Source organism: Ipomoea nil, unplaced genomic scaffold (assembly GCF_001879475.1).
Source record: "Ipomoea nil cultivar Tokyo-kokei standard unplaced genomic scaffold, Asagao_1.1 scaffold0444, whole genome shotgun sequence".
Lineage (NCBI taxonomy): Eukaryota > Viridiplantae > Streptophyta > Magnoliopsida > Solanales > Convolvulaceae > Ipomoea > Ipomoea nil.
Genome location: NW_017616872.1, coordinates 241,408 through 256,118, shown reverse-complemented (window position 1 = coordinate 256,118; position 14,711 = coordinate 241,408). Strand labels below are relative to the sequence as shown.

General features: G+C 38.6%; 3 protein-coding genes across 3 annotated transcripts in view; 2 read left to right on the top strand and 1 right to left on the bottom strand.

The window, feature by feature from the left end:
* Positions 1–2,085, top strand: part of LOC109172887 (leucine-rich repeat receptor-like tyrosine-protein kinase PXC3) — a 9,373-nt gene extending 7,288 nt beyond the window's left edge. Inside the window, exons 3-5 of the mRNA XM_019322130.1 lie at positions 1,177–1,549; positions 1,680–1,821; positions 1,930–2,085. Coding sequence (XP_019177675.1) covers positions 1,177–1,549; positions 1,680–1,821; positions 1,930–2,085 — 671 coding nt within the window. The remainder of the gene's footprint in view (positions 1–1,176; positions 1,550–1,679; positions 1,822–1,929) is intronic.
* Positions 2,086–2,186: 101 nt separating this feature from the next.
* Positions 2,187–2,948, top strand: LOC109172886. The gene has a single exon (XM_019322129.1). The coding sequence runs from the start codon at positions 2,187–2,189 to the stop codon at positions 2,946–2,948; it is 762 nt and encodes a 253-aa protein (XP_019177674.1).
* Positions 2,949–6,090: 3,142 nt separating this feature from the next.
* LOC109172902 (DEAD-box ATP-dependent RNA helicase 18-like) lies at positions 6,091–10,922 on the bottom strand. Its single transcript, XM_019322144.1, has 11 exons — positions 10,641–10,922; positions 10,025–10,261; positions 9,110–9,370; positions 8,907–8,986; positions 8,701–8,806; positions 8,485–8,598; positions 8,029–8,127; positions 7,717–7,806; positions 7,257–7,363; positions 7,040–7,183; positions 6,091–6,603 (listed from the first exon to the last, which is right to left on the bottom strand). The coding sequence occupies exons 1-11, from the start codon at positions 10,893–10,895 to the stop codon at positions 6,339–6,341; spliced, it is 1,758 nt and encodes a 585-aa protein (XP_019177689.1). The 5' UTR covers positions 10,896–10,922; the 3' UTR covers positions 6,091–6,338.
* Between the last annotated feature and the right edge of the window lie 3,789 nt (positions 10,923–14,711).

Below are 14,711 nucleotides of genomic sequence, written 5' to 3'. Positions count from 1 at the left end.
ATAATAAATAATTAGTTAATTAATTAATTAATAATTAATAAATTAATTAATAAATTAAAACTAAAATAAGAAGACAAAGTTAAGACTTCTTAAATAAGAACCTTTTAACTTCTCAATACTTGTCCACATCGATGGGCAAACAAGTATGTTTATAAGAGGATCATTGCTCCTCTCATATAGAGGAGCTCTCTCTTTTCAAACATTTTCAATGTGGGATCAAAATGATCCCACATCAATTACAAAGGGAGCCCGTGACTCCCGTTGTTGTTGTTGTTGTTGTTGTTGTTGTTGTTGTTGTTGTTGTTGTTGTTGTTGTTATTATTATTATTATTATTATTATTATTATTATTATTGTTATTGTTATTGCTATTGCTATTGTTATTGTTATTGTTATTGTTATTGTTATTGTTATTTGATTATTTGACAAATTCGTCAAAATTTTAAAAAATTTGTATGTTTAACATTTTATATTTAATCAAAACACCAACAATATTATTTAATAACTCAGTAATTTGCTCTAAACTGCTAAAAACTAAAAAAACTCATATACATTTTGAGTAGTGCTTTCGTGCCTGAGAGATTGCTAACTGATAATATTATAGTAGCGGGGGAAGTGGGACATTTTCTGAGAAGGAAAACGTGTGGGGCTATGGGGTGGGTGGCTTTGAAACTAGATATGGTTAAGGCGTATGATAAGATGAAGTGGGGCTTTATAGAGGGGCTGTTGTTGGTACTAGGTTTCGATCAGAATTGGGCGGGTTTACTGATGTTGTGTATTTCTACCATTAGCTATTCCATTCAGGTTAATGGGGAGGAGGCCGGTACGGTTCGTCCCACTCGGTGAATAAGGCAAGGAGACCCCTTGTCTCCTTATTTATTCATTTTATGTGCCGAAGCTTTGTCGATTCTTTTACAACGGAAGGAGGCCAGTGGGGGTATTCATGGAGTGAGGATGGCACAGGGGGCCCCGTCGGTCACGCACCTTTTTTTTTGCTGACGATAGTTTACTATTTTTCAGGGAAAACCACTAAGAAGCTTCAAAAATCAAAGAATGTTTGGATCAATACTGTGAGGCGTCGGGGCAATTAATAAATTTCGACAAGTCTAGTGTTGTATTTAGCGCTAATACCACTGCGGAGACTAGGAGGTTGGTGACTGATTGCTTTGCTGTTCAAGAATCGAAGGACCTTAGGCGCTACCTTGGCCTTCCTTCGGTTTTAGGAAGGTACAAAAGTGCTACTTTTCGTTATATCGAGGAACGAATTCGGGAGAGAATAGGATCGTGGCAAAACAAGCTGCTTTCCAAGGCCGGTAAAGAGGTATTGCTAAAGAGCATAGCACAATCTCTTCCTATTTTTACTATGTCATCCACCGATTCATGTCTGCGACACTATCGAGAAGCTTTTCAATCGTTATTGGTGGGGGGTGGTGGAGGAGGCAGCAGGGGGATACACTGGTTGAGCTGGAAACGGCTTTGTGAACCAAAGTGTAAGGGTGGGCTAGGTTTCAAGTGTATTCATGAGTTTAATAAGGCGCACTTGCAAAACAGGTATGGCGTTTGCTTATTCATCCAGAATCGCTAGTAAGCAGGATACTGAAAGCCAAATACTTCCCTTCTTGTGATTTCATGGAGGCAAAATTAGGGGGTAATCCTAGTTTTCTTTGGCGGAGTATTCTAGTGGGGCAAGAGGTTTTAAAGATGGGGTGGCTCGAAGGATAGGGAATGGCGAGGACACTAGGATATGGGGCTGGGGTTGGCTATCAAATTCAACAGGCACTTGTCTAACAACCCCATGTATTGAAGAACTCAAGGAAGCTAAGGTAAGAGGGCTTATGGATGAGCATGGTTAGTGAGATGCAGAAGTGCTGCGTGATATTTTCTACCCGACTGATATTCAAAATATTCTCGCAACTCCTGTGAATGAACAGGTAAAGGACTCATGGCGGTGGATGGGTGACACACGAGGATGCTATACGGTGAAACATGGCTATAGGTTGCTCACGGCTAGCTCAACAAGGGAGAATAATGACGCCATGTTTAAGGCGTGGAGGTTCTGTGGTCTTTGCCGATTCCACCCAAAGTGAGAAACCTGTTATGGCGTTGTGCTCGTGGTATTTTACCGGTTCGTGAAAATCTGAAGCTTAAACATGTTTGAATTGGGGGTGGATGCCCGTTTTGTGAGGGTATGTCGGAAACCATTGAACATATTTTCTGTGAATGTATCTGGGCTAGACGGCTTTGGGGTGAAGACGACGTACTTCAAGGACGTTGTATGCAGAGTTTGATGGAATCGGTTTTGAGCAGGTCAAACAGGGAGAGGGCTTTCAAATTGGCTGCCATAATCTGGACTATTTGGATCGCACGGAATGAGATCATTTGGAGGCAAGCTTCACTATCAATAGAGAGTCTTCGTGGCCAAGTTGAGAGGCTGCGAATAATGTGGAAGGATGCATTCATCACTGATAGGCAACGAGTGGTCGTCCAGGCATGCGTGTCTCGTTGGATACTACCACCGCATAGTACACTGAAGTGCAATGTGGATGCAGCTCTGTTTGAAGACGGGGTAGGTTCCGGAGCGGTAGTTCGAGATCACGACGGTCACGTTGTCGCAGTACGAAGCGGTAAAATTGTATGTGACCGCGATCCTTTCATGGCGGAAGTTGTAGCAGCTAAGGAAACGTTAGTCTGGTTGACAGGGCTACAACGGTGTCGTATTATTCTAGAATCAGATTGTTTAAATTTTTGTAATGCTTTCAATTCTCGTTTGGTAGATTATTCGTATGTAGGTCTGGTCATTAAGCAATGTGTGTTGCTTGCTAGAGACATAGGGACGTCCAAGTCCAACATGTCAAGAGAACAGCGAACCGAGTGGCTCATGAACTTGCCCGGGCAACTGGTTCTTCGTCTGTCTCAAAGTCAAGAGAACAGCGAACCGAGTGGCTCATGAACTTGCCCGGGCAACTGGTTCTTTGTCTGTCTCAAAGTCGTGGACTGTTATCCCACCTGCGTGTATTTCTGGTTTATTTTTATTTTTTCCAAATGAAGGAAGAAACTATGCCTCAACCGATGTTTGAACCTAACACCTCCAATATAGGAGAGTAAACGTGATACTAGTGAACTACAAGATCCTTAATAATTAAGTTTTGATTTAAAGTACATGTTAACCTAACAATAAACTAGTTGAATTGTAACTATATTGGGTATACTTTATCCCATGCGCAACCTTAGATAGTGGGCTTAATGGCTACAAATTACCCTCATCATTCAAAAAATGTTATACTTTACACAAACCTTTATATTATGTACTTTTATCAATTAAATCATGCGAATAAAGTTTGTAGAAGCAAAACAATTAATAACTCATTAAGGTGTGCCCTTGCATTTGTAAGTGCAGATAAACGAAGAAAAATTCTAGTCAAGTTAGTAAGACAATTGACTTGGTAACTACAAAATTCCAAATTTGGCTCCTGTGTTACTTGGAAATAGAATTTTTAAAAAAATGAAAAGACAACATGTAACAATTTAGTTTTTTAATCTTTTATTTAGAAATTGATAAAAAAAATTATTATTTTTATTTAAAAATATTTATTGTTATTAGTATTTGTATGATGAGCAAAAAAAAAAAAAAAAAAAAAAAAAAATTGATGCCCAATGTTAAAACAATGATTTGCGTTAAAGTGATAATCACCCCTTAAATAAAACGAGAATAAGGGTCAAATAGGCAATCGGACTGCACACAATAATGCAATTAGACCACTGAACTTTAAAAAAAAAAAAAACAATTAGGCCATTAAACTAACCAATTTCTTTCAATTAGTTTAATTTACAGGTTTTGCAAGTTAGTAACAGGTCACCCAAAAAATTTAAAATAATTTTTTTAAAAAATATTATTTAAAAATAATAAATTAAAATATATTAAAAAAAAACGTTTCTTCGTCTCTGCCGGAGACGAAAAAAGTTTCTTCGTCTCCGGCCATGCAGACGAAAAGTCTCTTCGTCTCCGGCCATGCTTCGTCTCTGGCCGGGGACGAAGAGTTTCTTCGCCTTCGGCCATGGAGACGAAGAAACTTTCTTCGTCTCCGGCAGAGACGAAGAAACTTTTTTTTTTTTTTTATAATTTATTTTAATTTATTATTTTTAAAAAATATTTTAAATTTTTTTAGTGACCTGTTACTAACCTGCAAAACTTGTAAATTAGACTAATTGAAAGAAATTGTTTAGTTTAGTGGTCTAATTGTTGTTTTTTAAGTTCAATGACCTAATTGCATTATTGTGTGCACTTCGATGACCTATTTGACCCTTATTCCAATAAAAACGTGTGAACTACAAGTCTACTACATGAATGCACACATTCTAATATTCCAAGCACACAATGCACACAATCTACCCTAGAATAGATTGTGTGCATTCGTGTAGTAGATTATACGCATTCATATTGGTTCTCACATTCTCACTTAAGAGCATCCCCAATAGAGTTTTTGAGATGGTTTTTTAGGCTTGGAGTTTTATGTAGAAGTGAGAGAAGGATAAGAGAACGAATGTTGAATTCTTGCAAGAGGGATAGGTTTTTATCTCCTAATGTGACCCCACGGTCCCCACCAAATATTTAAAAAGAAATCCCCCACTACTCTCATCATAAGATTTTTAGAAGTTAAATTTGTAATTGATGTATGTTTACAATTGAAGAAAAGGAAACCCTAATTATCGGAAAAGATAGAAGCCAATTACACGGCAATATAATACATATTATATACTTTTGAAATTGTAGACCGTTTTTCCCATTAGATTAAATTACACTATTCTTCGGGGTGAATTTAGGTTGACAAAATTATGACACCATTTAATTTTATTTATTTATTTATTTATTTTGTGGAGGAAGAGGGTAAATTATTGTGTGGATCATGGTTCACAAAATGTTATGTGGATCATAATAAAAAGTACATTTTTAATATACTAAATGTACATTATTTTTGTACTGAATGTACATTATACAATATAATATACACTCAAAACAAAAATAATATACATCTTCTGAATTCAATGTACATTATTTTTGTATTGAACATTATTTTTGTACTGAATGTACATTATTTTACAGTAGATAAAATATGGTCCACACAATAATGATTGGAGGAAGAGAGGCTAGGCCTCAAACTATCTAATTCTAGGAGTACAAGTGCCACCCATGCGAGTGAGAAGGTTGTCTATACCTTCTAGGGCATCATTGAAGATCCAAGTACTCCAATATTTGCTTTGGCCATATTTGCCAAGAGATTGACACATTGATTACCTTCTCTAAGGATATGATTAAACGAGATCCCTTCAAACTTGCTCGCCAAAAGGATGCATTCTACCAAGAGGGAGCAGCCGGCTTTGTTGCCTTGGTCGCCTTCCCGAAGCAAGTCGATCACTGTTTTGGAGTCCGTCTCAACAATAATTCTCCGAAATCCTTTTTTCAAGGCAGAGCGGTAGAACCTTCATTGGCCCTACAATTCCGCCTTGAAGCTAGTCGTGATGCCAATCTTCACCATGAACCCCCATAAAAACATCCCAAACGAATCCCGCACCAACCCGCCAGCTGAAGCTAGATCAGAACCTTTTTTGACCGCTCCATCCATGTTAAGCTTGAGCCATCCTTCCTCCGGTGGAGACCAGTGGACCCGAAGAGACTTTGCCGTGGTGACACTACCATGTCTCATCAAATCCCCAACGTCCTTAACCTGCAGATTAACCCATTGATTTATTTCCAAGGGGGACCAATGTTTGTTGTTGAAAACCCAATTGTTTCGAGCCTTCCATATAGCCCATAACGTGAAGCAGAAAACCAGAGACCATTTCATCTATGTCTGACCGGCACAATTATACTTTATCCAATCTTCCATCGGAAAGGTGAAGGCTTCCGGTGCGTAAGAGAGTCTCCAAGTAATACGAGCTGCTGCGCAGTGTCCCAGAAAAGGTGAAATGGATACTATATATTGAGATACTTTGATTATCAAAACAATTTTTGACATATGGAATACCAAAAGAAAACTTAACTGTGTCAATTAAAGAAGACCTAAAGAACAATTTAGCAAAGTATGCCTTTTTAACAAAAGTTTGTGCTAATCTTTACATTTCTCAGACCAAAATTTTGTTACAGAGGTTAATTTTGTTATCAGAAGAGGGAAGAGACCTACAAGGATGCCATCTATGACTACAGCTACAAAAGCTAAATCTCTCAGTAGAACACTTTGAAACTATTTAAAAGTAAACAATAGCCTTAACAGAGGAACATCAATTGCCAGGCGAACAGAACAGACATCTCTGAATGTATATCAGCAGGATTGGGCGATGTGTCTCAAAGCAAGTCTTCAGTTCCAGTCAACTTTGCAAATTCAGTTTCATCAATAGCACCTTTCTTCAGCTTTTTCAGTAGGCGGTATTCTTTAGCCATCTCGTCATCATCTTCTAATGTCTGAGTAGCACGCCTCTTCTTGGCTGTTTGCTTCTTCATCTCAGCTTTTGACAAACTTGAGTCTCTCTTTGGCTTCCTCATTTCTTGCTGCTTTACGGCTTTTTTTGCCTCCAAGTTCTTTTTTCTTTGTTTCTCACGAGATTTGTCCCTATAAAGTGGTGTAATGGTTATGCAAACCCGCCCAGCTCCAATTGTACAAAAACCTTCCCAGTCTGAACTCTATAACTAGCATAATCTTTCACAGTTGATAGAATTTTTACTTTCAACATTTGCCATAAAAAAAAAGTACAAATTTAAAAAAAAAAAAAAAATTGGGAAAAAGGTCAAATGAGTCCCTAAACTTAATGCGAAAATCCAATTAGGTTTTAAAAGTTGTTATTTTCATACATCGAAGCCCAAAAACCAGTTGTTGACCTATAATAATAGGTCACTGGCTAGCTCTGGCATCTAAACCCGACGACCGGCAACAGACGAACGGTCGCCAGTTGCCTGACTTTTATTGCAACTATGCTAGTTCTATAACTAATCATATTAGACTTGTAAGCAATACTCAAAAAGGCAAGATTAAAATCGCTATGCCTTACTTGTACTTTATCTCCTCCAGGTTTATATCTTTTACTGGAATAAAACTCTCAGTGGAAAGAGAGTGATGCTTCACCTCCGGCACAGAAGGAAGCTGCAATAAGCCATATCCCATGCCCAATTTTCCAATCTCAAGCTCTTTCCACCTGCAAGTAGCGGAGTATTAAATCAAGGGGCAATTTATGAAAACTTTCAAGGAAAATCAAAAACTTGTATTACCTGAAAATATATGAGCAATGATGCTCTTTATAAGCACGGATATAAGACACAAATGCTCTGATTCCCTTTTCCATAACATCACGGTCTTTTTTTGCTGCTAGCCGAATCTGGACAGACACACTTTTGATAAAAAATCACTTGCTTCAATAAGTTCACATAACATAAACTACCAATAATAATAAACTGTTTATTTTCTTGACCCAATTATATAATAATTTAATTTATCACAGGGGCTATTATCCAACTAGACTAAACGATATGCAGAACTTGTTGCTTTACAAGATAAATAAGAAAGCACCAATTAGTAATCTCCACTACAAACTTCCAAAGAGCTCCCTTTCTCTTAAGTACAAATGTAAAATAACCCAGGCAAAGAATTTTATAAAAAAAATTAAAATGAAGAGAAAAGCTATAGTCAAGGGAGAAGGGAATGATCTAATTGTAAAAGATTAATTCTGACCTCAGAAACAATATCAGGAGCCTCATTGAAGCACTCTCTTGCCTCAAGCGGAATCCTTCTTATCCGCAAGAAGTCTACATATGCTTCCTCCTAAAAGAAACACAGACTGTATTTGATAAGCTAATAGTTAAAAGGTATGAATGTAAAATGAGAGTAGAAAAAATAAAAGCACAAGTTATGATGGTTCAAACATGATCAATAAACATGAAGCTATGGCCCCAATTAAGAAATGGAGTAAGACCTTACTAATCTTTTTGACAGATGATAGATAAGGCGTTAAACTGGTTGTGCACAAAAACAACAAAAAAGTACCTTTGGTGACAGAAATATGCTGGCATGCCCTTGCCTTCCCAGCCTAGCTGTTCGGCCTACTCTGTGAACAAATACATCTGGATCCTGAGGGGGGTCATACTGTGTATGGAAAACAAAAAGTTTTTAAATCCAAATTCACCAGGTCTAGCTTTCTAATCAATACCCCTGGTAACATTGAGAGACAATCTGGCAAAAAAAAAAAAAAACTGATAGGCAAGATAAATGTTCAGGATTTATCCGATTTAAGATTTTCTGATATTTTTCAGAACCATTCTTTATCAGAAGGAATGCTTTGAGGAACAGCATTTATCATTTTAGGGAAAATTGTAGAGTTAATAGCAGTGGGACATCAAACACATTGACAATAACAAAACTTATTGGCGACAAGGAAAAAGTTCCTAGCTACTATCATGCTTCCTGCAAACCAATGCTTTACATAGAAGAAATAAAAGTCACCTGTATTATACAATCAACACCCGGTATATCAAGTCCGCGCGCCGCGACATCAGTGCATAAGAGAATGCCACTGGAAAGAGATGTAAATGTTGATAATGCTTTCTCCCTAACAGCCTATTGTCAAAAGGAATATGTAAATGAGTAAATCAATTGCAAAATGACAAAAAATAACCATTTCTATGTGGCATTATTTAAATATGGCTCCCTTAAAAGTACCTGCTTCATCTTTCCATGAAGAGGTATTAAAGATAGCTTTTTCAGAGAAGAAATACGTGGAAGAACAACTCCCCAGTAATCAACACATGCACAAGTCATAAAGTAACTGCAAGAATAACGAGATAATAAATCATGTCAGGCTCTACCCTTGTAAGTGGGCATACAGATGCAAACGAAACCAAACACCATACAGGAAAAATGCATACATTATAACTTTATTACATTTGTTCCTAATTAGGAGATCAGCAAGCTGTGATGATTTCTTGTCCGCTTCACATACAAGATACTGCAAAATTAAACAGGCATCAAGAATGGTGTTAATGAACGCATGAAGAAAATATAGCTGTCAGTCATTTTATGGACACTTGATAAAAAGGATATAGTTCAATCTAAAATGAAGTATAGATACCTCATCCTGAAGGCCTGCGGGTGTTCTTGAAGAGGCAAGTTGGCCAGTGGATGTGGAATCATTTAGTGATTTTGCTTCTGCTCTAACTTCAACCCTCACCGGGTTCCTTAATCCGGCTTTTGATAACTCTTCAACTGCCTCAGTTTGAGTAGCTGAAAATAAACCTGTCCGGCGAAGTTTTGGCAACCGAGATATAATGGAGTGTATTTGCCTCTGGAATCCCATATCTAATAGTCTATCTGCTTCATCTAAAATTAAAACCTGTAAAGGAAAATATCACTGCTAGTTAACAAAGATCTCTGAAAAGGCAGGATGTCACCCTGAAGCACATCTGAGCCTACCCTTCTTGCTGTCATTAGAAAACAAGGTAACTACACCCTGCAGACAGTTGCCTACACTGCTCCCTAAGAATAGTGACTAATGTGGAAGTGCCCTAGTTGAGTGAGGGGAGGAGAATAGAGGGGTATTAGATTTTTCTATCATTGGAAAGGTGAGTGTTAGATTCCAACTTTTCACATAAACAGGGGAATTTGAATGGGAAATTTAGAGATTTCTCCAATTAAGGATGTTGTTTATGTGAACAAGAAAACATAATAATATTGGCTTCCTACCAAATTTTCAGTGTCACCAGCTAAGACAAAATATACTAAAAAGTGTGGGAACAACAACATATTTTTGCTGCACGATACAAGGGAGAAAAGATATACTGTTACTGTTGATTCACTTTGCCCTTGCCCAATAAAAGAATTAAAGCTTGCCACTCATTGAAAAAGGAGGAGAAAGAAGAAAATAGCCTGGCTAGCTCTTTCTATCAGCTCCTAACTCAATCTATTTGATTGAGTGCTAAGAGCCAAAAATACTAATCATGTGTGAGCTATTGTACTTCATATTCACATTAATGATATTAGACCATACCTCGAAGTTCCGAAAATCTAGCATGTCCATGCGTTCCATTATGTCAAAAAGTCTGCCAGGTGTGCCAATCAACAAATTTGCCCCTTCCTCCTCAATTTTCTTCATGTCCGTTTTTACTTCAGCTCCCCCAAGAAGAAGCACTGGCTTAATATTAGGCAGTGTTGAAATAAAAGGTTGGGCGACCTGAAATATTTGTGATGACAACTCCCTGGTTGGTGATATAACTACGCCCATTACCTGATATAAACCCAACAAGTGAGCTAAAGAATACCTTAGCACAGACATTTTAGGCAATGACCACTTTGCAATTATCCTCATTTTAGCTGACATTCATTTTGCAGTCATTTTCAGATACAATTTACTTGGTAATAATTTTACAGATCGTCTAGGACTGAGTACACAATTGTTGAGTTAATCAATTCCGCGGTATTTAACTTTCTCATAAACTTCGATCAGCAAATAAGTGAAGAAATTTCCAATTCATGAAATTATTACAAAAAATTCTAATCATTTTAAAGTCGCAAACAGTTCTGTATTCAAAAACCACAGGAGCAAAGCTTCCGTAGGCCCGTAGCTTCCAAAATAATTTAAAAATTCTCGAAAATCGGAACTGAACCTGGTGAGGTTTAGGAGGAGAAGAGCGGCGGATAATCTCGACGAGAGGGACGACAAAAGCTAAGGTTTTCCCGGAGCCGGTGGCGGCGTCGACGGCGACATCCTTGTGGCTGCAAAGCAATGGAATGGTGGCTGCTTGAACTGGCGTGCAGAAATCGAAGCCTCCATTAGTCAAAGCTTCGAGAACTGGCTGAGAGAGCGGTGGTTTGAGGTCGGAGAACCGAGTGGCCGTTAAGGCTTTGTTCGTCGCCGCCATAATCGTGGCAGCGCGCCTGTTGTTAGGAACCAGATAGAAAGGGGTTTTAGCCTTTTAGCGCTATTTTGCTGTTTTTATGTCAAGGGTAATTAAACTTTAAATTTTTTATAATTAATAAATTTTAAAGATAATTACACTTTAATCTCTTAGTTATGATCTTAGAATAAATTTTGGTTTCATTCTTCCCAATAAATTTTGGATTCATATTTGATCGTAATGTAGAGTTAATCTCCAATTAATATTGAAGTAACACATTTGACCATGGCATTAGGGTTTTATATTTGAGAGAAACTTGTGCATTTACAATGTGATTAAAATAGAAATATGAAGTAAATTTTGGCCCATTCGAATTGGTTGGGTAGTTAGCTTGATTTCAAGTTTGATTTTTTGTGAGAGCTGACTATTAATTAATCTTCTCGATATCAAGACCAAACAACAGCGGAAGCTTAAATAAAATCGAAGAGATGTTATGCCATACCCATAAACCATGGATGCACAGGCTAAAGACTATCAAAAGCAGTAAACAGTATAAATCTAGGCACACAGACCACTAGTCTAGACACACAGGCCAACAAAGGATAAATGTCTAGCATGGGATCTATACTATCTAAGTCCACATCTAGCGCGCTCGGCATCTACTCAAAACCTGTAAAATCAAGATATAACACCCGGTCAACGAATATTGCTAGTAACCATCAATACGCGTTAAATAACATAATATAGATAGATATAAACAAATTCATTTGAAACGGGGAATACATTATATATCATTTCAAAACCTAGGAAAGGAAGTCAACATCAAAGACCATCACACTCTCAACAAAAACGAGGATCATCAACCTCACAACAAGGATAAAACCACAACCAACATAGACAACACAACTCGGGATGTAACCTACCCATCACGAAGTAGAGTACATCAAGACATGCTCATAAGCAATGAATTCAAATCCACCAATGACAACTTCATGTCATCAGTTTCATAGTTTCAAGTTCAATTTCCAAGTTCCAACCTTATGGCTACCCTCGACCTTATCACAGTTCCAACCGTTACCTCCTAGTGCCACCCTGTACTTCTGAGTCCAACCTTATACCGCCGGCGACCGTCGCCCCCCACCTACACTGCCAATCATTCACCGCCGAACTCTCAGTACACGAGGGTACCATTAATTTTCATATCACACACCACCAATCATGTGAGCAAAGCTCAAGTCATACACCACCAATCACATTCATAGTCACACATAATCATCATTATCATTAAGAAGACTAAGGCCCATCAATGGCCCCAATCAAGTATCAACAAAGGGTACAAAGATTTGCATACGATCACACCATAGGAATCAATCAAGAGATCACAATAGAGACATGAGACATTACTCAACAACGAAGGATATAATCCAACACCAAATGATTGTCAACACAAGTTGTCAATCCCAATAAGAAGGAACAAACTACACATGCTAGCACATCAACATCAAACTAGCATGCTTATCAACCGAGTAAACTAAATGTAGTTCCAAAGAACATTCAAGACTCACGTTAGCCCAACGAATCACAAAGTTGGACCCTTAGCATGATTCAAGACACCAAATCCTAACATGGATTCCTAACACACCGTTCTAGACATACGAAACATCAAGAAGACTCACAAATAGCCCATTAAAGCAACAACGGGAGGTCAAAACATCAATACTGAGAAGAAAGAATCACGAGGAACAAATCCCCAACCATCACCAATATGGTACCCCGCGGGTGGGGCCACGGGTGGGCCTCCACCCGTGGTTCCGCCCGTGGGTACACACCCACATTAGGCCGGTTCCCCGCGGGTGGGGCGGCGAGTAGGCCTCCACCCGTCGTTCCACCCGCGGGTACATACCATGTATACCAAAATTCCTTCGGGAAAAATCAACAACAAGGCCAAGTTCAAGTCCAAAACACCCAAAATCTCACACACAACAATGATATGACTTGAACCCAAGAAATAGTCAAGCAATGGCATTCAAGAAACCTAAAAACAAGCTCTAAACATGCATCATCACAAGATCATGCATCAAATCTCACAAATCATCACAAGAACAACAAGTAGAAGCCAATAATCATTATTATCAAGTGAAAATAGGTTTTGTATAGCATGTGTTACCTTTGTAGCCTAACAACTTCTTCTTTTCACCCTTAAAAGCCTTCCTTAAAGCTCTTCTTCCACACCAACTTCTCACACAAACAAAAACACAAGAAAGAACCTATCTTTAGTTAAAGACACTCAAAAGAAGGTTAAAAACACCAAAAAGCTAAGAATCTTACCCTTTCTTATGCTCAAGAAGGATAAAGTAGGAATCTTGGAAGAAAATCTTGCAAGGCTTGGAAGTTCAATTTCTTGCTTGGAGAAGAAGCTAAATTATTTTAGAGAGAGGCTAGAGTGTTTGAGTTTTAGGTTGAAAGGATGAATGAAGTGAGAGTGTATTGCTAGGGTAGCTTGAATCACAATGCAATAATGCATAGGTGAAAAGACATTTTTACCCTTACTAATGTTGGAAAGACAAGAGAACAAGGGTATAACTCAAGAAGCACAAGGTACACCCTTTTGACTTAAGTGACTATCAAAATCTAGTCCCTCGACTATCAAATTTCAGGATTTTTAGAAATGAATTAGCAAAGAAACTTGGATTAATTCTTCAATTAATCCTCGATTAGTGTTTAGATTTACGGGGTGTCACATCCTCTCCCCATAACAAGAAGCTTCGTCCCCGAAGCTTGGGCACGACGAGTTCAACAAAAGGTAGCAATGAAACAACGGTGTGACAAAATGTGGCTAGTATATAAACATACTCAAGGCTTCAAAGATCAAGAATAGTGCAAGGACTCAAAATAACGGGGGAAACTTCTCAAGCAACACCACCACTACCACAACAAGGCTATCTAACACCCAACTACACTATTCCTAATCCAAGAACCCACTAAGCTCAAGCAAGGCAAAGCAGCCAAACCAACAACTCAAACAACAAGCTAGCAACCAAGGCAAACAAGAAAGCACATGCAACTAAACACACAACTAAACAAGCAACAACTACCAACCAGCAAACAACCAAACTAGAAAGGAAAACGAGCTTACCCCAAACTCTGGCCTAAGAGGAATCATCCTCCGAATCCTCGGCATCCTCATCAGAAGCTTCCTTGGCTCTACCCCGGCTAGAACTAGCCTCCAACCTATCCAGCCTCTGGTTCACGGTAACAAACTGAGCCTTCATGAAAGAGAAACCTTCCTCAATCATTTGATTCTGCTGTCGAAGGAGGGTCACCACGCGTTCCTCATGAGTCATGGCTTCATGTTCTTTCTTAGTCCTCACTTCCTTCCTTCTTAAGCTCTCCTCGCTCTCGGGGTCACTTTCTTCGACTTCCTCTTCTTCATCCTCTTCTCCCTCTTCTTCACCTTCATCCTCAGCGTATCTACCCAAACTCTGCACTGCCAGATTCAACTTCCCAACGGGGATCTCAAGCTCTTCAACCAAAGAACTCCTCTCGACAGGGGCTTTCCTTGCGACTTCTTCAAGAATGATGTAGTCACCATCATCCAACTGAAACAGGTTGCAACTCCGAAGATTTGTGGCATCCAAAACCATCTTGCCCACCGGCTTGGGCACACAGCCTTCAACATTCACCCCTTTCCTAACGAAGATCCAACTTAAAATCATACCATACGACAAGCTCTTCCGGTTATGGTCTCTACAGTAGACCATATGTTGCAAGATTAAAGAGGGCAGGTTGAACTTTACTTTGTACTTCAGGCAAAAAGCAAAGGTGCACTCCAATTTACCC

Excerpts from the sequence above, each read along its gene's own strand:
- LOC109172902 (XM_019322144.1), bottom strand. The coding sequence starts at position 10,895 with ATGGCGGCGACGAACAAAGCCTTAACGGCCACTCGGTTCTCCGACCTC. Across the intron at positions 8,807-8,906 it reads AAATGTAATAAAGTTATAAT|TTACTTTATGACTTGTGCAT; the intron begins GTATGCATTTTT and ends TTATTCTTGCAG. Across the intron at positions 8,599-8,700 it reads TTCATGGAAAGATGAAGCAG|GCTGTTAGGGAGAAAGCATT; the intron begins GTACTTTTAAGG and ends TTTTGACAATAG.
- LOC109172886 (XM_019322129.1), top strand. The coding sequence starts at position 2,187 with ATGTCGGAAACCATTGAACATATTTTCTGTGAATGTATCTGGGCTAGA.